Here is a 26447-nt window from a genome sequence, read left to right as displayed (position 1 = left end):
TCAAGATTTAGTCTAGTGACACAAAAGACCTCTCTGAAAATCCAGCATCATCATCCCCCATGGTTCTGAGATGTGAATCACACAATACTCATCTCATTTATTACAACAACTGTTTTTTTTTTTTGTTTTTTTTGTTTTTTTACATCCTCAATTATAGCAGTTTCATTTTTGTTTCATTAGAAGGATTTAGCAGTTGAAAAACATTATAAAAAGTATGAAAAGCACAATGTCTTTTAATTTGGCATTGTTGAAGAAGAAAAATTTTGTATTGTGTTTTAGTTAATCTAATCTTTGAAACATTTTTTGCCTGTATTGGCAATCCATCTGTGGATTATTATCTCTGCCAAAATTAAATGCAACCGAACATGTGTAATGTACTGAAATGCCTTCATTGTTCATGTTCTGCATTTAATTATGCTGCGGTTTTTCATAATATAAATCAATCAAAAGATTCATTGCTCATCAATAAGACATACAGTGGAGCACACTGCATTTCTATTCCATGGACAGAACTAAGTAAAATCAAAAGATAAATTAGCATCAAGAGGTGGGGCAAAGACCACCAACAATGGTGTAAAAGGCAATCCAATTTACAACTGTATGTTCTCATTGTGTATTGAGATGATCTAAAATAAGTAAACATTATCTACTTTCTGAACTGCATTATTAGTAAAAATGTAGGCCTATTGGCTCCACTAGTAGATGGGTCATTTGTGGCACTACAGCCAGCTTCACTTGCCAGTGAAGTGTCCTCATTACCCCACTGCTACTCAAGACCATCCAAGACTTGGTGTATACTGAGGTACCCATGTTTGTTGGTTCCTTTAAAATATACAGTATATTTATGATTACTTGACTTGTTTAGTTTTCTTATTGAGCATGTCGGGGTGGGGAAGCAGGTTGTGTTGGTGTTTTTTTTTTTAAGCTCTGTTTCTATCACTGAGATGATCTTCTTCTTACTCTTCATCTTTTCACACTTTTATGTGGGGTCAATGTGCCTCATCAATGTTCTCCATACAGCTCAGTCTTGCACCTCCAATTTGGTAGCAGGCTTGGTTTAAAGCATTTGACTTTTTAGAGTAGAATGTCTTAGTGTTAGTAAGATTTGTTTGTTTTTTCTTTTGTAAGCTCTTTCTAACTGACATAGCATGAATTAATTTTTTAATGTTTTTGTTCTTTTTAATGTATTTTTTTAAAATTTGCAAATAAAATGAAAACCTAATATTTTAAACAGTTGTTCTTAATTGCTAAATAAAGTATATCTTTTCATTTTTGCAGAATGTCCAATGTGCCATTAAGAGCAATAATGAACATGCTGGTAGGTAAAAACTTTACCATTAAAGTATGTTATTGTTTTATATTATCTCAAATTAGAAAAAAATCAAATTCTCTTTAAGAGAATATGTCCAAAATTTGTTTAAAACGTGTAATGTAAATTCTGAATAAGCATACTTGACCCATTCTTAACTGTCTTGTGCTATTATATATAAAATGTTAGATTTTGGTTTGTGTTTTTCTTTCAACATCTGCCCATGAGGAATGAAAAGATTCTTGTTTTTCATTTCTTTTTCTGTTTTCTAACAATTGATTTTAAAATTTTGTTATTCTTCATTTGATTTAATAGTATGTTGTTGTAATGTTCTGCTTTTAGAATACAAAATAAGTATTAAAAAGACTTTTCTGGTGAACATCTATACTGTAAATATCTGTGTTCGTTATTTTTATATTGACTGTTTCTCTTTTTTTTATTTAGATTTAAACAAAGGTTGGCAAATATTTTTTACTGGACAGAAATGAACTGAAAAGAAGAAGCCAATACTTCTTTTAATGTTTGTTAATAAATGTGTTAATCATATGAATATGTCCATAATTCTGTGCAAAGTATTTAATATACTACATATAAGCAAAAAAGCCATAAATATATTTTTGTACTTATCTTCCTGTACACAAACTTTTGTCACAAAGGATTCAAAATCCATATTTTATAGATTATTATAGACTTTCTCTAAATTGGTCTTACTGATATTAAAACTTAATTCATATAAGAAATATACCATTTGTGTGGCATGTACACAGACAGGACTGGACACTAGCAGCTGCTTATTGTGATACCACTTGTTGGGCTCTGTTTTCTTTTTGTTTTGGCTCATGCTGTTTATTTTTAGTTATGCAAGTGTTTCAGTAAATTTAAACATCTCAAAAAAAGCAGGACAATTGTTGCTTCTCACGAAATAGGATTTTTATGTTCAGCACCATTATGTTAATGGAAAGTGTGAAAAGAATTCATTGTGGGCTACTTCCTTACTCATCACACACCACAGAGATTTTGTACTTTAACAGTCTTCACAAATTTACATCACATCTTATTTTATTTTGCTCTTTTTTTAATACAAGTCATCACAAAATATAACATAGAAAAGTTTTGGGCAACTGAAAATGACTTCTCAGTTTAAATATGGCACTGTACAGGTAATTACGGCACATTTTATGCTGCATCCCTGACATAAAAAGAGCACATGGTAATATAATATATTGCTACTTAGATGGCCTTTTTACAATGCATTAAAAAATTAGAGGAAAAGAAAAAGGAACAATTATATGGTAAAATGAGGAAAGAGAGAATAAAGGTGTTGTGTATTTCACACTTTCAAAAAAAAAGTATGCTAAAGTAACTTTTCATCTATACAAAAAAAATCGTAAGGTATTTATATGTCTGTTCACCAAATATGCAAAACAGCTGGACTGATTTTCATAAAATTTTGCACATGTGCTGCTGTTGGTCCTATTTCAAATGGAAGCTTTATGTCATATTAGGGAAAGGGGTTATGATTGGAATGGGACAACCCAAAAAACCAGGGCCAGTGTGGAGATTACAATTTCCATCAGTCAGCATCACTCATTCTGGGGCTAATGGAAGGACTTTGTATTTAGTATACACAAGTCTTTTTAATGGAAAAGGGTGGTTTCTCCTTTAAAACTGCAGGTACAGCATTTTCTTCTTAACTAATCCAGATAACAATGCAATAAATAGTCTTGCTGGTTTACAGTTTTTGTCTAAGACTATATCTTTAGGTCTCATCATGGGTTGTATTTACCATATATACTCGCATTTAAATTCTCCCGCGTATAAGTCGGGGCTTGATTTTACTGTATAATTTCTGGTATTTTATAAGGGCGGTCATATAAGTTGAATGTGGAAAAGTTGTGCTATTGGTCCAAGACATTATGATATGCTAACGCCCGCCTGAGAGTGTAACCACAGAGCACACTGCCTTTTTTTTCTAGGTATTGTGCCTACATGACCACACGGTAATACCCGAACTATTACGAAGCGACTTTTGTACTGTTTTTTTTGTATCTCACACCCTCATAAACCTTTATCGTAAGAGCAACCCTTATCTATGATGGAGCGTTCGATCAGAAGAAAATATGAAGCTGGTTTTAAATTAAAAGTTATTGAAGTGGTGAAAGAAATTGGTAACTGCGCTGCTGCAACAAAATTCGATGTGTCTGAGAAACTGGTGCAAGATTGCAGGAAGCAAAATTTGACGGGCATATAAGTTGGGGTCTCATTTTATGATCGATTTTTCGGGTTTCAAGACCCGACTTATACATGAGTATATATGGTGGTCATGTTGAATTTCCAAAAGACAGTTATATTTGCTGTAGCAATTGTACAAATACTAGTATAGCAAAATGCCATTTATTAAAATTTGCTTAATGGTAAGTCCATCTGTTTCGACTGTGTCGTCTGCAATCCTCTGTTCACTGGATATTCCTTACATCCTACTTTTTGTGCCTCTTATGGTCTTTGTTCATTGGACATTCTAGCCCTTTCATCCCTCATTCTTTGTGCTTCTTGTTGCCTTACATCATCAGACATTCCAGCCCTGTTGTGGACTGGACAACGTGACATACAGAGGTATGCCTGACGGTTTACTGTTTTACGCTGGCCACTTGCCTTTGTTCAGTGGACATTTTCATCCTCTAGTGCAGTGCTCCGCAACCGGTGTGCCACGGCACACTGGTGTGCCTTGAGCCGATACAGGTGTGACGTGGTCAAATAAGACAATTTTCTAACTAAATAATATTTCAACGGTCCTCCTTAGAAACACAATAACGAGAATATGTGCAATGAAATAGTCGCGTAAATAGCCTTTTAAAGGTTTCCTAATTTTATATGTCTTTTCTCTGAAATAATAAATCCCATCGCCTGTCGCCTACGACGTCTGGCGACTACATAGGGCCTACAACTCCATAGTATGCTTTGATAGGCAGAGCGCTCCGTGCCCTCACCTAGATTCAATTCAAGCCGACATATTAGTCGTGCTACGTCGCATTCACTCGTCTTGCGACAGTAGTTATCATTCATTACTATTAGTTGTGTTGCTGAATTGTGTATGGTTAACGTTCTTCGTGTGATTCATATTTAGTTTTATACCCCTTTAAATATGGATAAATTTTTACGTGGAAAAGATTCGTCTTCACGTACAGATGATGAAGAACCCAGCACAAGTGTTGCAAAAAAAACCAAAGAAGATTGTGAAATGGAAGTACAACGAAGACCACATTCGATATGGATTCTCGTGGTGTGGTGACGAAACGGCTCCAAAGCCATAATGCATCATTTGCGGCGATCAGCTATCAAACGAGGCAATGGCACCCAGTAAACTAAATCGCCATCTAAATTCAAACCATCCCAGTTACGCCAAAAAAGACAAACAACTCTTGTGTTAATTAAAAATGATAAGCGGTCATGCTTAAAAGATCTTGACCAAGAACTTCGGGTTGCGCTGTCAAATACTGAGCCGAATATAAAACTTTTGTGTTTATTGAAACAAGCGCAGGTATCACATTAATCAGTCATTATGTTATAATAATTATTAAGATTGCATAAAAGTAAATATTGTATAGTTTTTATGTATGTATACTTATAATAAAAAATGAAAATTTATTGTAAAATTTGTGTATTAAATTAGTATCTATATATCAGTAGCGTAGCTGGAGATCATGTTGCCCGGGGCGGTGAAAAATTTGACGGCCCAAAGCTGAAAGAAATTTTTTTTGCGCCTCCTCAAGGAACAAAAAAAAAGGAAAGTACCGTAGTTTGGACGCCCCTAAATAGCTGGCGCTCGGAGCGGACCACATCCCCCAACCACGCCACTGCTATATATTTTGGCTTTTCATGTGCCGCGGAATTCTAGGAAGAACTTTGGTGTGTCGTAGGTGAGAAAAGGTTGCGGAGCACTGCTCTAGTGGATGCCAAACAATGTTGCACCTGGGCATGGACACTGGATGGACTCGCTTTATATATATATATATATATATATATATATATATATATATATATATATATATATATATATATATATATATATAAATAGAGAGAGATCCAGGCACTGCAAGTTTAAAATAATTTCCATATTAATACATGTTAATGTAATCTGCAAATTGCAGGATGTGGTATGCAGCACATCATTTATTTACAAAATGCTGGAAAGTTTTTTTTTTTTTTTTAAATCATCACATTTGCAATTATTTATTGACATGATGCTTATGTTTAAAGCAACAACACATCCAACCATTTACTGAACGCACTTTATCCAGTTCTAGGATCAGATGGAGTCACCTTATCTTGGCAACATGGGAGACAAGGAAGGATTTGTCCCTGGATGGTACACCACTGTGTGCTGCCAAACGTAACCAGACTGAGACATTCAGAGTCGCCATTTATGCAAACTCCACGCGCACAGCGATGAGGTCACGATATGAACATGGACTCCTGGAGCTGTCCAGAGTCCACTCTAAGGAGCTGAATCAGAAACCATATTGTTTAAACTGGATTCCTCAACCAGGTATCCACATTACTTACTAAAGCTTGAAATATCATCCAAGAATTTTTGGAGAATATTTGTCAACCTTATTGTATTTTGAAACTGTTAGATTTTCACATTAAAAAGATGATAACTTTCAGGAGATTTCTAGGAGGAATGTGGGGGTTTGTAACTTGTTAGAGAATGTATCTGTAAGTAGAATCTTGGTGTAAGCACTAATAAACACGCTATGCTCCAGACATATGTGTCAAGTAACGTAGCAGATCTTGAATACTTAGTCATAAATTAGTTTGCTTTGAAGTCATTTGATTTGATGCTCACTGAAGTTGAGTCTTCTTCATTAAATCCAACATTTCAATTTGCATAATTTACCCAAAACGTTTTGGTTGTCTTTGCCTCCTAAAAGAGAAAAATATATATGTGAATATATTCTACATTAACTTTCAATAATCTGGCCTGTGTCTGGTAAATAAATCATGAATAAGATAATATTTACAAGGAATAAATTCTGTTCCTCTACATTTTAACAGCAGCTTTAATACTAAATATTTTAAAGAGGATAACTAGTTAGAAGAAGGCTGAATTTAAAAAAAAAAAAAAGAGAATTTTTACAAAACATGATGAATGTAAATAAACTGTTTACATTTTTACAATAAAAAGATAATCCTGTACTTGAAATCTGAGCATCTGAAATTTGTGTTTTCTTTGCAATGATAAATAATCCAAAAGCAGAAAATCATGAGGTAGCTGGCAAAGCCTGAATATAAAATATTTTGCACAGGTCCATGTGGCACATGAATTAAATAACTAAAAACAATAAAAATACATATGAATTTGGAATATCTTCTTAGAAATGACTGTAACTATCTATCAACTTATATTTAAAAGGCAAGACAACCACAATGCATGGTATTATGTACTGACTAAATAAATGAACCCACAATTTCTGAAAAACATTTAGAACGGTTTGGTGAGTTGCTCTCTTAGTAATGAGATCAGGCTTGCCGACAGTTTTTTTTATAGCCAAAGTGACTGTGGCCAAGGCAGTGCTAAGGATTAAAATTGCAAAATCAATAAGGAGTTTTGCAGAGTTTTAATGGTCAAGTCTTAGCTAATCTGGTGATAAAACTTGTTAAGAGAAAAGCAAAGATAATCATGTTATGTGTTGTGGAAGAAACAAGAATACCAACCAGAACTGGGTAAGTCCTGCATATGTCTTCCATTGTTAAGGGTATAGCAGGATTACATGAAGATAGGCTGGTTATAATGAAGATGTCATTACCAATAAAAAACAAAAACAGAAAAAAAATCACCATATATATATATATAACAATCATATCACATGAATACAGTACACTGCAAAGCAAAATTCAAGAATAACTAGACAGTTGCAATTTACTTTTACTAAGAGGCATGAAATCTGGGAAAATCATATATATGAAACAAATGCAATATAAAATAGTTCACACTCATAAAAATCCAAGAGTAAGTCAAAAAGCATGTGCAATTTGAAGCAATGGATAGAAGCTGACACAATACAACATGTTCACGATGGCTTATGTAGTTTGAACACGCAGAGTGCAGCGCTCTACCATTAGTCTAGTTGAAGCCATGGTCAAATGAACATGGATGCTCTGCTGTAGGACTGCGCCATTGTTGAACAATGTACTGTATTGAGATTTCTTTGGGTAGAGGGAGTGAAACCTGCTGAAATTCAATGCAGAATGTTGGCTCATTATTAATATGCCTTCATTTATACAAATGTTTCAGTATTCTGCTGCTGGTGCTGAATTAAGCTCACTAATCTCAACACACTTTCTATCAGCTTCCCTTGGCAGCAGTGATGAATTAAAAATATGAGAAACAAATGCTGCAATCGAGATTTCTTCAGTGTGACTTTACACCTGGCTACGGCAGATAGGTGGTCATTTCCGGTGGGTGGGACGGAACTGCGTGCCTGCTTGAGGTGGATCCCGAGTTGTTTCATCGTGTGATGGGTGCAGCAACGCTCTGTACCAGTACATACTCCCCAACCTCATTCATCATGGCCCAATTCATCTTTTCCTAGAAAACAGCAATACGTGCACTCGGTACTCCAGGGAAAGGACAGCACAGGTGATTTTGGAGCTATTAACTCAACTTTTTATCCCAAATAGGGAAATTCATTTGGTTTGTTCATCAGCAATGAGCTCAAATTGATATAGGGTTTAAATATAAAATGATAAAGAAGGATATGTTAAATATAAATACATGCAGTTACTAAAAAAATTCATGTCATTCTACATAGTGGTGCTTATGAATCTGCCGTGTCAGTGATGAATGTACTGTACATTCCAGTTACCTGTTCTCATTAAACAGACTAACTGCTGAGGGTACAAATGATCTCTTATATCTTGTAAGAATCTGTTTAGTGCCACAGAGCTGAAATTAAATTTGCAATGTAGTGGGCATGTGAGAGCACTGAGGATTTGATGGAGCTTTACAAGAGCCAAGTCCTCATATAGCTGCTGCTCTGGTTATTGTTCCACCACAAAGTCCCTACTTGCTGCCTTTGTCAGGGGCTTGAGTTTTCTACATTGGAACTAAACAAATAAAGAAACAATAGCAGAATATATCAATACGAAAATAAGAAAATTAACTGTAAATAAAATGAAAGAATGCATATGTGGGATGGCTTTTGACACTTCAGTATAAAAAGACCTTTTGTCATTAACAATTAGTTTGTTGATCATAGTTCCAGACGTAAATATGTCATTTAGTGTTGTATTTATGGATTAAGCAATATATCTTGATTTGTATTAGAAGTTTATAATGTTTATGGTGTTTTGAACAAGCATGATAACATGCCAAACAGAAGGAAACTTAGAAAAGCTTAACAGAAAATCATTCTCTAGCTGTTCAAGGCAGTACATCATATTATAATACTTAGAAATCAATATGTATGTTTCATTTAAGCAATGACTGCTTACAAAATGTTTTTCAAAGAATCACAATTTTTCTACACAATCTTATCTAAACGCACCTTTTTGAGGGGACTGTTTCTTTGGAACTGTCACATTTTAAGATTGTATTCCTATTAGGCGTGACATCTTCAGTACCGTCTTGGGGCGACAACATGCTGAAAGTCTTATTTCCAGAATGTTCCCTCCTGAGTTTTGAAAGTTTACTTTCTTCTGGTGAAAAACATGAGATCTAAAACCAAAAAGCCAATAAAAGTGCTAATGGTAAATGCTGGAATATGCAGTGAAAGCAAGAAAAAAAACGTAAAGTGATTTAAGATTCAACTACGAAAAACAGCTTCAAGTGGCTATTTTATTTACATCTGGGTGTTTAACCCCATCTTAAAAATCATCTGAATAATATTTTCTACCACCGGAATTCTACTGTTTTTGAGTGTTAAAAAAATATCAAAAGTTTAGCATTGTTAATCTTTGGGGGGGAAATAAATTGAGATGGACCCCTTTAGCCAGGGTTTATTACTAACAGCATATGCAAAAGTCAGTAAATGGGAGCTGAGAACCAAAACTGTCTTGCATTCAAAGTCAGAGGCAGCAGAAGACAAAAATAATCAAATTTAGGCAACATCAGTATCAGCCATCAGTGTGAACACGTTGCCAGTTTTCTACTTGGTATAAAAGTGGAGAATCATGGATTTATGTTACTGCAGTGAGCTAAACGTCTTAGTAACTAACATTCTAACCAGAGGCAGGAACAACAAGTGAAGGCATGAGTTGTTCAAATTTAATTTTGGAAACGGAGAATCCCCTTTAGGCAGTTCCTACAATTTAGCAATGTCCACACTACTACATTTTCATTTAAAAACAGTATTTTTAAATGAAAACAATCACTGTCCACATGAGCATTTTCATATCATTTATGAAAGTATCTCTGACCCCCACTAAAATGACCAAAATGTGTATGATGTAGGTGTTTGCCTGCACAGGGCATGGACACATCAGCGAAAACAGAAAAAGGAAGTGTCCTCCATGCTAGACATTCACTTGTAACTTGTATTTAACACACAGAGAACAGCAATGGTGCATACGAAAAACAAAAAAAAAAAAAAGGAATGTTTTGTTTGGACTGAAGAAGTGGAATTATTATTAAAAGTGACGCACGAGTATAAGGTGAGCAAAGCAGCTGCAAAAATGCAATGAAAAGCTTCCAGTCAGGGAAGGGTCAGATACAAAGCACAAACCAATCATAACGTGATTAGAATCTGTGTTTTCAAAAGTCTCCATTTCCACACAGCAACATTGAGCCAGCATATTCAGACACATACGGCTCTGGAGAGCATCTTCAAAAATCTCTGTTTTTAGGGGTTAAAAACGTAGGGGCTGTGTGGACAAAAGGCAAAAAAAAAAAAAAAATAATAATAATGTCTGCTTTTTCAAAAGAACACGTAGTAGTGTGGATGTATTATGTGGATGTACGTTTTAGACTACTTCATGATCAGTGATTATGAATATGCCATTATTGATCTTTTACTATCAGTCTAGCTCTCTATGGAATTCCAACAAAGGGGGAAACAATGACAAATTTCTATTACAATCGAGAAGTACATGTTTTAATATTTCAAATATGTGGTGAAACTATTTTTGTTTACTATCTACTTGATTACCTGATGAAGTTATTCATTACATTTCTTATGAACACCCTTTATGAATCAATTAATTAATAACAAATGTACATTTATTTACATTCATCTTCAATAAGGAATGCATAATATCTAGTAATTTGTGATGGAGAATGGAGGTCTTTCTGTGATTGTAATTTTATCCATTTGCCAGTTACCATGTATATCATGTTAATCCTAAGACACAAACACCCATGTGCCATGGAATTAAAGGGAGGGATGTTCCAAGGGTAGAAATAAAAGAAAGACAAGGTCAAGTGTGATAAGAGATCCATGGCGAAGCATGATTTTAAATAAATATTCAGGTCCCGGAGTGTGCGGGCTCCAAACGGGTGTGGGTGTGCACATGCAGGCGCTTGCTCTAAGGCTGACTGGAGAGCTTGGCTGATTGTGCATTCGTGTGAAAATGCAAGTGAATCAGTCAGGTGCCTAATTCACGTCTCGGAGTAGGCAGCGGACCACACCTGTACCCAATCAGGCCGCATAAAGGGAGCCTGCACAGCAGAGAGTGACAACAACAGCAAAGATTGAGAGGATTAAAGAGGGGAGAGAGGACGGAGGATACAGGAAAAGAGAGAGGCAAGGGGGCGAGGAGCCCATGTTGTCTGGAAAGTAGGCAGCTGGTCAGGAGCATGTCCTGAGGGAGCGAGCAGCAGAGATGCGCTCGAGTGAGGGGCTGGTGAAGGGGCACTCCTTACAGCAATGGAAAGGAGCAGCCCTGTAGTGCATCATCTCCTGGGTGATGCCAACAGACTGGCTAAGGGAGATGTGCATGGGGTTAGGAGGAGAGTCCTACCAGTGCTGACGGTCTGGTAGTAGGACCCCAAACCCAGGATAAATGGATGACTGCAACTGTCGGCAAGTGTTTCCTCATGCTGCAAGGCCCTGATGAGATAAGCTGAGGAAATGCAAGATTTTACAGAGAGACATTTGAGCTTGTATTTGTTCTTAAAGAAAGAACCTGCCTATGATTTTAACCTCATCTTTATTGGTATATTTATTAAACATTTTAACCTCCACTTTTGGCTTGTTATTTTAAGGACTATTTATTTATTGTGAAGACTTTGTACTGCACTGGGTTTAGAAAACTTTGGTTTGGATTTTAAATAAAAGCACTGAACACTTTTGCACCAACCCCTTGCTGAATGTGTGTGTCTTCATTTGCCCGGCTCATCTTGGTTCATGACTATCAAAGCTTACGAGTTCAAGAGGCTCCCGATAGCAACCTGGGAGCACAGAGCCAACCATAGGATCATCACATCAGAAAACTGAAGATTTAGAAATGATTATATGCAAATTTATGAAACTCTAAAAAATGCTGAGATTGTAATCTTTTAAATACCTGTAGCTTAGTCTATAAAAAAGGTATAAAACACAGACGCTTTAGAACTACAAAAAGACATCTACAACACTAACGAGAATCTGGTTTTTGTTTTTTGCTAAGGGTGTGTGTGATTTGGAAACATATACCTACACATAAACTCATGCTTATATATAAACACATGCTAATACATATTCTTATTATCATGTGATACCATTTTTGCAGTTCTGAGGCATCTTTCATATTTTTTTTCACAGACTAAGCTAAAAGTACTTTATACACACACACAAAATATAAATAGTACACATGCATGTGCACCCATAATTCAGAATAACAATGTCCTTAAATGTTAATGACATTGGTATTAGTATATAAAAATAATCACAGAGAAAAGCTTCACAGAAAAAAAAACAAAATTACGAACCAGACTTCTCACGCTGCACTCATCTTCAAAGCATGTAAACTGGCCATTTCTGTCCAGTAGTCTGTGCAAGTTAACAGCAAACACAGAAACGCACATTAAGAGGCAATACTATTTACCCCTCACTGAAACTTAAGAGTAGCTATTTATAAAAACAGTAAATATGCTGTTCTGAAAATTACTAGTTTCAATGACATTTCTAACAATGAAAATCAGAATTACTTTTAACACATATAAAATAATATTACACACAGTTATTTCTCCAAAAATAAACTAAGCTGTTATATAACACTTTTTGACAATCAAAAAACAAAATTATGTAAGCAAGCATCGTCATTACGTCTCATTTCAAAAAAAGCTGAAAGATTATCAGGCATCTTATTTCAAGTATTGCTCGTTTGTACTGTTTCTCTTGGGATTCTTGTTTCCTCCCATAGATCACAAACACTGCTAAACTAAGCTGCATGAATTAGAATGGATGTACGAATTATTGCACACAGTGACATTTCATCTGTGGTATCTTCCTGCCTGGAACCCAATACTGTGGTCTCCTGTGACATTTTAGTGGATAAAGCACATTCATAAAATGGATGGATTGAAGAAAGTAATTGTAATTGATACAATGGTTCTACTAATGAAATGCATCTACAGTTTGAACATCCAAAATTGTTTCTAACCTTTTTTAGATGTGGAATTAACTTTCCTTGTCAATTTGTCTAATGTGATAACTAGATAAGGAGTAATTATTATGACACATAATCCCAACATTCTTTTCTATTGTTATTATTGTTTTTTTAATGATGTGCCTTCCTATTCAAGTTTTTATCCAACATCCCACAGACATGTATAAGGTAAACTGGTGACCTTTAATTGGTCCAGTATGGGTATGTGCATGTGTGTCTTGCAATGAACTGGCACCCTGTCCAGGCTTGATGTGTGATTTACGCCTGAAGGGTAGGCTCCAGCTCCCATAACACTAAAATGAATTTAGCAGTTTCAGAAATGGATGGATAGATGGATGAACTTGCTTATTCCTGTTCAGAGTCACAGAGTAATCCAGATCTTGTGTAAAAACAGTATATAATTCTTATTTATGATACAAAGGATAGGGACAGGTGAAACTGGTACAGCTGTAAAATAATTGAAAATACTTCCTTTATTTTAAAACAAGTTCATATAATGCAACATTTGATTGATTTTACTGTCCATGCTCTATACATACACATTCATTTGATTTTCTTCTTATACAGTCTGTGAGAATGGTACTTTAAACACTATCTAAAGAATAACAAAAAACTCCAGTGTGAATACCTGCATGTGCTGTACCTACATACCGTAACTTCCACAGATGGTACTGACATTAAACCCAGAGCTGCTGGAAGACACTCTGACTCCCTACATTCAAGCAGACAAGCAGGCTTAAAAGTGGGTATATGAATAAATATTACCTTTTGGATGATGCCATATTAGTAAAAGAAACATTGTACATATGGTGCAGTTTCCTTTGACTTTCTTCTCGCTCAGTAGATGTACAAGCATGTAATGATTTAGAGACCAAAGCCTACAGGTTTAAAAAAAGAAGAGTTATTTTCTTTAAAGCAATGTGCGTGATACTCAACCTTTTATCTAAATAAAATTGAAAATATTAGGCTCCAGGTTACTGACGTCAATCCAATCTACTCCTGAATATAACATGAACTCCTTATCTTGATTGGCACTATTTTGTATTTGAAGTCCAACTAATAACTTGCACTTCAGCCTCGTTCTTCTCTAAACTGGAACCTCCATCTGTCTGGCTATATAGCATTCAGCCATATACAATTTTTTGGTTTGCACCCAACTCTGATATTACGGCATATTTTTCAGTGTGAATATTATCATATATTCAACATATACACTATATTGAATAAAAGGACCATAAGTGTAGAAATAATATAAAATTTTCACATTTATTTCAATAATTTATTAAAGAAACTATGCAATACCTAAAGACATACGTTAACCTGGTTTCTTTGAGACCAATAACCCAGTTTCTCTAACCAGATTAAGAGTTTACATGGCATTTTATAAACCAGGTTTCTGTGAATAACTGGATTATTAAAGTGCATATAAAAACACTAATTGTTGATTACCTCACATAACCCACAAATGAAAGAAGCAACAAAATCTGTTGTCTTTATCTCTCTCATATTCTCTGTTCTAACCTGCTGCTACTAACAAGAAGATGAGCTGGTTCCAGACATTGTAATTTACTCACACTGACAATACATATAATGTAATCTGCTACTTTATTACCTTGAATTTAAGATGCCCTTTTTTGTTGCATCTCTGAAATCAGGTCCTGTTTATATTATATAGGGGTTTGGCATTAACATAAAAATTATACACTGTAATCTATGATATCCTAGCATTCCACTTGTTCCTCACAGACTCAAGAGTTTTACACTATAATACGTTAGGGCAATATTAAATATGAGCATCTAAAGTCAAGACGATTTACTGTTTCATAGTTAATATTACTTTTATTTATTGTGGAAGATTACCTACTTCTGAACCTAAAAGTACTAATGAAGTACAGACATAATCCATCTGATCAGCTTATCCAATTAGGGTTGCAGGAATCCGGCTGCAGGTTTCCTCTGCAACATTGGCTTAGACAGGCCCTGGCCACTATGGCCCTAAACTGGATTAAGCAGATTGGATAATAGATGGATTGAAAAAATAATGCACAGATTGTAAGCTATTAGACTTAAACAGTGTAAACTGACAATATCTACTGACATTCCAAATAAATAAGGACTTGATTCTTAGGACTCTAGGACTCTTAGAACTAATTCTCTGAACTTAATTTTTGTCATTTTAAAGTATGCTGTGCACTGTTCAATGTATGTAAACAGAATACAACAAAAAAGTATTTGGATTTAATTTGTATGCATAGTACAATATGCTTGCATCCTAGCTTGTTAGAAAAGTAAAGGCCATGCTTGCCACTTTGTCACACCTGCATGTCACAGCTGGGTGCAATGACTCTGTGGGATGAGACAGAACTACAAAGGCAGTGAGTACAAAGTCAAGGAGGTTGGTCTAATGTGTAAGTGGTATTAACATGTAATTTATTACTTTCATATCTTCAGTGCTACCATTTTATTGTCTTATCTGCTAATATTTACAGCCACCACCCTAATGCTCTCGTGCCTATTGGATTTGATTGTCACGCTTTCTTTTCTTCTGCACTGTCAATCAAAAATAACTTTTGAAAACAAACATTGTTTGCATGCACTTTTTGCTGTTTCCCATGAAGAATAATGCATTCTGTTAAATCTATTTTAGATAAGCGTAATGTTAATACGCACCACATCTGGAGTTCTGTACTGCTTCTTTAAGTCTTCTTGAAAACAAAAAAACTTGGGGATCTGTAACTTAAAAAAATAACGACAAAGTAATTAAATATCAGTTTGAACATATTATTGCAAGAACACCACAAATAAACAAAACTCTTCTCAGCTTTTTTCAAAGCATTGTTTGTTCAACTTACACTTCATTGAGGTTACACTGTTCAAGTTAGATTCTGCTTTTGAATTTCTATTTCTGATTTTAAATTTTAGTTAATTTTTATAGTTGTAATTTACATTTTGTTTTTTCTTCATTTGATTCCTAGTCAGGAACTTATTTTAAACAGGGCGTCACCCTGTTGCAGAACACATAAAACATATCCATACAACATCAGCAATTTTGTGTCACTGAACAACCAGACAGCATATGTTTGCACTTGAGCAGGAAACCCACATAAGCATACAGGAGAAATGAAAACTTCACAGAAAATTCACATGCTGTAATAATCCTGTTCAAAACATTCCAACACTTCATTTATATAGCTGCTCTAAAATTATTAATCTCTCATTAACGTTTTCCTCTTTTTCTCTGTGTTGCAAAGTGGAACCTCTATTTTGTAGCACTGATAAATACAAAAAAATCTACAACAGGAAAGTGAAAACAAAATTCTACCAGTTTTTCATAATTAATTAAATGTAGTTCAAGTTTATCGTCACATTAAATTAATTTTAAATAACATGTGACAATGATAGATTTCTTAAGCATTCATCCCTTTTATTATGAAACAAGAAGAAAGGGCTGTGATGCGACTATTTGCTTTCAGAATCACAGAATTACTTCAACAGTATTCACCCATGCCATGCGCAAGACAGGGCTGCATCAATTACCTCAAAGGCTTTTCTGCCTATGAGTTAACTTATAATGAATGTTTAGCACTGCATTAATGTGTGGCTTTAATGAGATGTATTGGCATGTTCTTGCCTAACAAAAATGGTGGAAAGTATGTACTGTCATACTGGATTTATAGTCTGTTGTACTGAATCAATGAAATCATCAAAAATGTTGACTTTATATAAAAAAATGTATTGGAAATGGGATTAATTTGATTCTTATTAATTAATTAATTAATTACATTAATATAGCATTTTTCTAATCTACTCAAAATGCTTTATATAGACAGTGGGGAGCCACTTTAACCACCACCGATGTATGGCATCCACCTGGATGATGCAACAAAAGCCATTTGTGCCGGTTAGTTCACCAAACATTAGCTAATAAGTGGTGAAGGGTGAGAGAGACAGTTAGCTAATAAGTGACAGGTAATGATTAGGGGACCAGAATGCCCAGGCTGTTGTGGGTAAATTAGCCAGGAAACACTTCACTCTATTCGAAAGATGCCTAAGAATATTTTATGACCACAGAGAGTCAGGACCTTAGTTTTACACCTTATTCAAAAGACAGCACCCATGTCTACAGCACAGTGTCTCTGCCATTGCACTAGGGCACTGGGATACACACACTGACCACAGGGTAACCCCACCCATGCCATAACCCAAGCTTTTCCTGGATTGACTTCCATCCAAATATTAGTAAGGCCCAAATATGCTTAGCTTCAGGAAGATTATGTTCTGAAGTGAAGGTGGAATGGCTTCTGAACACTTCTGTGTCACAATCATTGCAATGTGATACATACAATAATATTAATAATAAAGATAAACTGACAAGCCTAGATTCAAGTGCCCTGGTAATCAATGATGGGTACATGCTGCCCTATCTCAAGAGGATTTTTACTATTTGATTCACTTGTATTATCATCCTATGAACTAAGAATAGCACTGATTATCTGTTCTGAACGGAAAAGAAATATGACACAAATAACATCAGTGCATGGATTCATTCAGGAGGGTAGAAAAAAAGAATAGGAGTAAATAAAAAAACTGAAGATAAGAAGGTACTGAGAAAATACTCAAAAATACTGTAGAAAGGCACAACAATGGGAGTCCTGAATCTACAAATAAACTCATGTAAATATTTTGCAGGCTTTGGGTGACAGCACTGTAACTGTCATTGCCAAGTAATAGTAAATATGATTGAACAAAAGAGGTGTAGCACGGAACATGAACAGAAATGAGACAGGAAAACGTGTTTCTCATGATTCCCTGTTAAATACCTTGGGAAGTCTCACAGCGCCAGATTGTAGCCATAGAATTAGGCATCCAGTCAGAAGTAAAAGAGTGGTTAGAATTGCAAGAAAATGGCAAGAAAAATTCAACAAGTTTACAGGAGGCTATTCAAAAGCTTTAATAAAGGCAGGAATATTCAAGTAAACAACATCAATTAATCTTACTCTTTTAGTTTCACTTTCCACATACATCACATGACTGGCATTTGAATTATAATATTCTATCACCTAGAGTGGAAGAAACATTATACGTCAAATTGTGGTTTACCATTTGTGACGCTCTACAACCATGTGTAAGGCAACTTCCTCTTTGGATGGGTCTTTTCCATTCCCTTGATGTACTCTTTCTTCTAAACAAGTTCTGCATCTCATGTCTGTTGTTTTAGTATAGAAGCCACTGAAAGACTAACTAAAAACTGTAATGCTATTAATTTTAGCCTACATCTATGCAACCTCATATAGACTGAGTACTTTTCCAAGAAAGAATGGGCAGGATACAGATGTGCAAAGCTTCTACAAACAACTTATGGCTGTAATATTTGCAAATGGTGATGGTAACAAATATTTACATGGGGTAGGGGGTCCTAGGAAGGTAGTGAGTAGAATGAATCATTTCCTACTTTTTTATTTATAAAGAATTTCAAGTTAAAATTACATGTTATATTAATGATGGTAAAAATCCAATGAAATACATTAAGATTCCAAATTGTATTTTAGTAAAACGTAAAAAAAGCAAAAAGAAATACTTTAATTGGTCTATGTTGCTGCATATTTTAAATATCAACTGCTTAAACTGCCTCAATGAAATGGTATTACTGTATTATACAAAATATACCTACAAGTAGCCATAGTCATGCTAAAAGTTGGGGCCAATATTATAACACTGAATTAGTTTTACACATGTCCTGGTTTGAGTCAATCCATTATACTGAAAGTATACTGAATTTAACCAAGGCTGGTGAAGCAATAAACTCAATTAATCACATGGCCTTTGAAGGCCCATAGCATAATTGTTTTAAGCTTCACATTACTGTGTATAACCTTTTTTAATAAATCAAGACACAATTACTGGTAGCACAAGATGTTATGACTTACTTGAAAAAAAATCTTTTAAGATTTTTATTTTAAAATATAATGGTTATGCAGATTATTAAAAATACATTTTTCTAGCTTATACATCTTTTTGATTATGTAGACTTTGTGATAAGAATATCTTATTTTAGTAGCAGAACCAGAGCACTTCAATAGAATGTTTCAAGAAACTGAATACAGAGATTTGAATCCGAGTTGAAAATAGTAGGTAACTGCCAGAGGTGGGAAAAAAAGCCTAAAGGAGGCTAATGTTGCATTCATTGTATAAACATCTGTAACAGCTGAAAGTCTACACTGCGGTCCTTACACGTTATCTGACTTTTTTTCAGAGTTTGGATGCAGCTGAGAAAGCAAGTTTAATTTTTTCTTCCGTAAACATGACAAAAGCACAGAATACCTTAAACCTTAAATTTCAATGCTCTTCTATGTTAATTGTAATTTAATGTTGGGGATGACTGCTTCATCAGAACACTATGCATTCATTTCTTGCTGCAAACTTTTCACATTCAAATTTTCATTCTGCCACCATTGTACATTTTCTGTTACTGCCTGGCCTTTCTATTGCTAGCTTTGCTGCACTGTCTACATTTCTTTATCTTCAATTTACATTGAATGCATTAACTGAATCATTTTACGAATTGTATTGTTAACTGTGGGCATCATGGTGGTGCAGTGGTTACCAATTAGTACCGTTGCCTCAAAAATGCAGAGACGAGAATTTGATTTTATAGCTGTCTTTGTGGAGTTTACAAATTCACCCTACATCCCAAAAGCATGTCAACTCTAATTAGCTAATATGAGTGAAAGTAGATGCATGTGGGGGTGCATTCTGTAATGAAATTGGTATAGTGTGCCTTAGTGCCCAATACTTGTGTACCATGGTGACAGATTGCATGTTGGTACAACATACTAACAACAGTTTCACTGTACTCTGTACACGTGACAATACTTCTGCTACTGCTACAGCTACTGAGACAGGCTTGACAAATCTGTGTCTGATAAACCGAATTCATAAAATATATGGATGGATGTCAATATTTTTAAATTGTTTTGTAAAAAAACACTTGGTAATAACATTAAATAAGAGAAATTCTGTTTAAAAAATATACTATTAATATGTTATTGCATGGATTACAGTGTAACAAATATCAAAATACAAAATTACGTGACACCAGAAAAATCTATAAAGGTATACAAATATCTGTCCTGATAATACAAGTAAAATTAAAAAATCAAGGTAGTCCTATAAATTTAATACTCCATTAAATAAAAGTCTCAAGTAAATAATTAGAGACAACAGCTAATATGAAGTGGAGGAAGAACAGGAAAATTAAGGATATTTCAAACTTCAAAGATGGTTTCTGTGTTCCTGGTTCAGCTTCCTCCCTGTATTATTCTCCGCAGTTGTCAGTCTCGCCACTGTTTTATGGTGCCAAACTTGACTGCTTACACTTTATAAAATAACAGAGAGCAATCAAGCAAAGGTGTGGATAAGTGAGGTGAGGATGTCAGCCGTATCAAGTTTTTCACCACCCCTGGTGAGATCTAAACAATAGATTTTAAATGAGAGCTTTTCAGATAATCTTGTGTTAAAAGGCTGGGGTAAAACAACTCACAAAAAAACTGTTTTTTTTTTCTAAATATTATACAGACAACAGTCAAAAGCAGTTTCATATTACCAGATATATGTTTAATTCCAACTGCAAAAAAAAAAAACACTTAAGGGTAAGTTAAACACGAAATTACACTGGTCTAAACAAAATCCTTGTGCACAAACAAATCGATGTATTTTAAAGATTTAATTGTGCTGAATCCATTTCTCAAATTGTAATTTCTTGTCTACAAATAATTTCTGCAAGATATCAGGTTCAGCAAAAAAAAGCCACTTTGAAAAAAATGGTATAGTTTTAAAAAATAAGTTATGTTTGTTTTATGGTATACATAGTTTTGCAGCTGAAAAATGCCAGTCTTTCTCGTTTTTAATGTTAATTGAAGTGGAAACAACATTTTTTTGTTCTCAAACAGTATTTTTTCTCTCTTTTTATTCCATTAAAACAGCCAGGAATTTGTATTAAGTAGGCTAGAAAGATGCCCCTTTTATTGTCTAGAAGAAACAAAGTTGCTGTTTAAATATTTGTACAGAAATATGTAAGTTCAGGTTTTTCCATCCATTGTCTTGACCAGTAACAGGTAAGCAAATGGTAAAAGAACACACAGTCATCCTTTACAGGAAAAAAAGCATGTGTAACAATTTTCTTGGAAATATAAAGGTAGAAAACTATGAGGATCTGGCTGATGAGCTTCTCTCTTCCTAGCTGGCACTTGGGTGCAACATGTCTTTAAAAATCCATTTCCTACACTCTCATTTAGAATCCCCCCCCCCCCCCCCCCCCCCTCCCGAGGACATGGGAGCAGTCTCTAATGAACATGGGTAGAGTTCCACCAAGACATCTCGCAGATGGAGAGATATTATAGTGGAAACTAAAATAAGTCAATGTTAGCAGACACCTGTTGGTCATTCCACACCTTCAGAGGATTATAAGTGGGGAAAAAAACTACCAAGTGACAACTTTTTATTAGTACTAATTATATTTTAAAACAATTGTATGTGTAATTCATACTATTTTCAAGTTTAAGTAATTAAAAATATATTAAGTTTTTATGTCTTAAATAGTAGTTTTTTTTCATTTAAACTTTCATCTCCCAAAAACTTAATGCGATAGAACAATTCTGTTGTCAGACTGGGATTCAACACTCCAAAATCAACAAGGAGCAAAAGAAAAAGTGTTATCTGACCCCTTTCAACATGAAAACCTGCAACAGTGGGCAAGAAATTCATTTTATTGGATTTAAATTGAAACACCGTATTTTATTTCAATTTAATGGTTTATGACTTGAGAGTTAATACATTTGTATAAAGGCAGGTAAAAAATTACTTTTATCTTAATGCAGTGCTGCTATATATTTATTTGATTCCTTTGAAACAAATCTTTAAGTTTATCTGTAAATACCTTCATGTTTAAAACTATCATTTTAAAGTAATTTACATGATAGTTCACAAAGCTATGAAAAATAAAAAAGTTGAATTTGGTCCTACAGTATGAAAAAATACTCTACTTGCTGATCATACACTGTAATTAAATAGTTAATGAATGGTTATATGTTTAAGAAATACTTATATACATCACACACATGTTTGTATGTGTGTATATACATATCTTAATTTAATGCTTACTTTATTATAAATTTGATTAACATTAGTCACATCACTACTGACAATTTTAAATGGGTTCTCATACTTCCCACAGCTGTACAATGGCTGTCTTTCAGAAAAGGCCATAACAGCTTGAAAGTAGTGGTTTGTCACTTTCACTGCTCTCCACTTTATTTTCTAGGGAAGCCTCCCTGGAGCTGTCAGAGGAAGAAGGTGATAATATGCCAGTGAGTAATGCTTTCGCCCTCCTTCACAATCTGCAGTCTTGTGAGTGTTTATCTATGTCACAGTTCTCTCTCATGTTCCCTGCCTCTGTTTGCCTGGGTTAACTTTGACAGTGGAGTGTGAGAAAATGAACCTCCCTAAATCCTAAAATGCTGTTCAGGACTTTTCCACTACAAACAAACTGTTTGGGTACAGTGCTACTTTTAATATAATGTTTGACTTTCAATTTAGTCTGCTGAAAAATAAACATCTTCTCTCACTGGAATTCATCAGCATTGGCTCACTTTGCATCTCACTATGGTTTCACTGCTGTTTAAGGAACAAAGAAACAATTAAGAGTCCTGGACCTTAAAAAGTTACAGAATTAATATTAAGGCAAAAGAAAAATATTCCAGTAGCAGCAGTAACTGTCTATAAATTTATTATAAATTAAGAAAGGGGCATGAACAAAAGTCTGTAAGCACTGCAGCCTTCCAGGAGGAGAGTTTAATATGCCTTCCTTATATTCATTAATAAATCTCTTCTAGCACTCACTCAGGATGAAAAGTTTGTTAGTGGAAAGTTACAAACACACATCAATTTTCATGTATTAACATAAAACGGACCACATTAGCTATCAATAGTCATAGAATAGGTAGAGAAACCACTTCATTAGATTACTTTAATTCACCAAGTGCTGACAGAAGGTAGGACATAAAAGGCAATTAAAATTGTGTTGTTCATATGTAAGGCTGTCTAGGAAAGCAGGAGGCAGTAGCAAAAGAAGGAACCTGATAATTAAAGATATATATTTGGTCTTGAAAAGCCGAGTACTGGCTATAAACTGTAGAAGATAACTTTTTTTTAGTCAAAGTTAGTTGTTCACAGCCTCGCAAAGAATTGTTATGTAAACAAAGAGCCCAATTGTAAGGTATAAATGATATAATAGGAAATTACTGTAGATTGTATTCCCATGTTTTCATTTTAAAAAACTGTTTTTTAGCCACCAATTATCTCCCATCAAAATTTGACACATAATTCACAAGCCTTTTTTTAAGAAATCAATGTGAAAAGTAATATGACAGCAGTGGCATGTAAAGATGATTTATCCACAGGCTGCTAGACAGGTTTTCCACTTTGATGACATACAGGTGAATGTGAATTTGCCATTTTGCTCTGTAGACAGGTAAGTCACACATTGATGAGAAGGTGTATAGTACTTCTTTTTTGCTCAAAAGATGAGTGTTTGGTAAATGATAACACACTGTCACAGTATACACAAAATGGGGTGTCAACACAAGCAGACAGTGTAGCCTTAGAACAATACTTGCTGCAACAATGGAAGCTTGGGTGTCCCTCTCACAGACTGTTTCTTAGTCTCAGAGCTACACTGCAGAGTACACATTAGTGTTGCTGAAAGAAGTGGGCAGACACTAGCATGTTCTCTGTAATGTTTTAATGGTTTGAACATTAAAAGCTACATGCAAATTATATAAATCCAAGCTACACTTGAAAAGCAAGCAAAATGTGGATACTTTATATAAAATGGTTTGAGGACCAATAGCCTTCCACTGGCTCTCCATTGCCCCAATCCCCAATTACTTTGACCCATATTCACCACTGACATAAAGAGCTCACTCTACTAGGATATACAAGTTTGGTATCTTAAATGTAGAATTTGGTGAAATTCTCAAAGACATCAATAACGTTTATCTAGCAGGAGTTTCGTAGCAAACATGCATTTTGGAAAATCTGGTGAAGCAAATTCAAGAGGTAAAAGTAAGAAGTATTTCTTCACTTAGCAAAAAATGTGAATCTACAAAACATTGTAGTACTTGATTATGCTGGTCCACAGCTTATATATGAATTTTTATGAACTGTAGTTGAACAGGTTCTATACTATTTTACTAACTAGACAAGACATGTTATCTACTGTAAATGGTCTCTTCCGGTCTGACTACTTCATGACTCTAAGGTAGTACAAGTAAAACATATTTTAAAAATACATTCATCCTTGAAAGCTTTACCAATAATTTAATTATTTGTATCATATATTCGCATCCTTAATTGCTGTAAAATACAATGCTGTACTATCCACAAAATTAAGATAATGATAAGAGATTGTGAAGTTGGTTGAATATTAAATATTTACAGAACTATTAGAATTTTTGTCTGAAAACATTTTAAAACTATAAAAGTGAAGGTAACCTTCCAAATAACTGGAATCCTGTTTGAGGTGGACTCCTGCTTTGAATCCAGTGCTACTGTAATTGGCTTAGGCAGACTAGGAGGTGGATGGTTGAAAAATGAAGATGCTTTGAAAATTTCAACACTGTATATGCTTTGTGAGTATTATTATGTGTCACACTGCTTTAATGTATAAATTAACATCGACAGAACTTTCTGCTTTAAATCATTTGGAAAATAAGTACACTGAAGACGAACTACATAATAATACTGACTTCATTATATGTGATCAAAAACATTCTATTGATTGTTTTTGTCCTCGAAGCTACTGTAATATTACGTAAAACTGTGTTAATAATGTGTTTTCTGTAATCTTTTTTCCCCATTCCTATCAGATATATAATTTTAACAGCTTTAAAATGTTAAAATGAGCCATTAGTATATTGTGTATGAATGTACATATTTACTGTGTTATAGTGCTGTAAAGCATGCAGTTACAACATTTTAATTTACTGTTCTATTCATACACCATTATGGTTTTATTAATAGTAAAGCGGATACCAATCTAAAGCTTTGAGTAACTGATAAAATATCATTAACTGCAGCCGATTGTAAGAACAACACTGACTAGGTATGTTTTGTCTGCATTACTTTATCAAATATCTATTATTAAATAAACAACAATGAAAAATAAACCGTTCTTTTCATTGTAATAATCACACACTATCTTGTAAAATAAAAACACTAATTTTGTTTTTTTGTTTTAATCTTACAGCAAGCAAATAAACAGCAATGACAGAGAGATAAAGACTATTTTTAAAAGTATGGAAAGGACATCTAATGTTGAGAAACTCATTTGAATGAGGATTTGCACAGGCTGTGGTTTGACATCTACCTTAGGAAACATTTGCTCAATTCTGTGTTGTTCCCTCTGGTGTTTGCTCGAAAGATGAGCTATGTGCTCACAAGCTGGATCTTCTGAAAGGCTATTCTGTGTAGAGGTCAGAGGGAAAAAAAGACAGTAAACAAAAGTGTTAAGAAAGGGTAATATACAACCTACCTTTTTCAGTGTCACTTTGCTTTCTCACCATTATTTGGTAACATTTTTATAAACATCATAATTTATATAAAATAATTACATTCACAACTCACTAAAGTACTATAGCACAAAAGTGAATGTTACACTACTTGAATGATTTTTGTTACAGTATCATTACATTGATTTTTTTCTATTTATGTATATTTACATTTACATTTATTCACATAGCATATGCTTTTATCCAAAGACACTTACCAAAGATGGCTTATATTTCTGCTGTTCTCGGAACTGAAAACAAAAACAATAAGTAATTTGAAATAGCTTGCAATATTAATTTTCCTTTTTTACACATAAGGTATGCATTACAAAAAGAAGGATGCATTTTTCATGTATTGCCCTCTAAATTTTAATATTCTGTGCTGGTTACCAAACACCCTGTGTGCTTTAAATGAAAGGAACTATCTAAAATACATTGAAGAAGTGACCTTATACTATTTGCATATTTTATGTATGGCTGCTCTGAAAACTACCCAGTGTAAATATACTATATATGGATTCAATCTGAGCAGAATCAAATTATAACAAGCATTGTATCCTTGGTTAATGTACAGTGACTTAAGTAGCAGCATCATTTTAATTAATTTGGTTTGGTCAAATCTACAAGCATAGGTAACTTTTTGGTATTCAGAAGCACTACTTAACATTTCTATTGTTGATACTGTACACAGTATAATTCCCTTCACCTGACAGAATAAGCCATCACTTTTAGTCAAGGAATTCAAGAACCACCATATATTCTAGTAGTAGCAGTAGTAGTTTTTTCATATCTCCACTTCTCTGATCTGATTTCACATGGGAACTGAATATTTTGAACATAACCTTCCTGAATTAACATTTTTAATTTTAAGAACACTGTCTAAAATTAGCTTTCAGGTGCTTCTGCAAATAATTTTTACAAGTATATAAAGTATTCTAGTATTCTAC

General features: G+C 34.3%; 2 protein-coding genes across 2 annotated transcripts in view; one reads left to right on the top strand and one right to left on the bottom strand.

Moving 5' to 3' along the window:
* LOC114666111 (protein quaking) overlaps nucleotides 1-26447 on the top strand; it is a 1435209-nt gene that overhangs the window by 1234609 nt on the left and 174153 nt on the right. The window lies entirely within an intron of this gene.
* si:ch211-130h14.4 (uncharacterized) overlaps nucleotides 5644-26447 on the bottom strand; it is a 75988-nt gene continuing 55184 nt past the window's right edge. Inside the window, exons 8-15 of the mRNA XM_028820668.2 lie at nucleotides 25719-25751; nucleotides 25320-25415; nucleotides 15566-15631; nucleotides 13661-13773; nucleotides 12216-12276; nucleotides 8857-9026; nucleotides 7025-7091; nucleotides 5644-6233 (exon numbers count right to left, since the gene is read on the bottom strand). Coding sequence (XP_028676501.1) covers nucleotides 6189-6233; nucleotides 7025-7091; nucleotides 8857-9026; nucleotides 12216-12276; nucleotides 13661-13773; nucleotides 15566-15631; nucleotides 25320-25415; nucleotides 25719-25751 — 651 coding nt within the window. The 3' untranslated portion in view covers nucleotides 5644-6188. The remainder of the gene's footprint in view (nucleotides 6234-7024; nucleotides 7092-8856; nucleotides 9027-12215; nucleotides 12277-13660; nucleotides 13774-15565; nucleotides 15632-25319; nucleotides 25416-25718; nucleotides 25752-26447) is intronic.

This window comes from Erpetoichthys calabaricus, chromosome 15 (genome assembly GCF_900747795.2).
Source record: "Erpetoichthys calabaricus chromosome 15, fErpCal1.3, whole genome shotgun sequence".
NCBI lineage: Eukaryota > Metazoa > Chordata > Cladistia > Polypteriformes > Polypteridae > Erpetoichthys > Erpetoichthys calabaricus.
The sequence above is the reverse complement of the archived record's forward strand: the minus strand, read 5'-3'. Positions and strand labels throughout refer to the sequence as shown.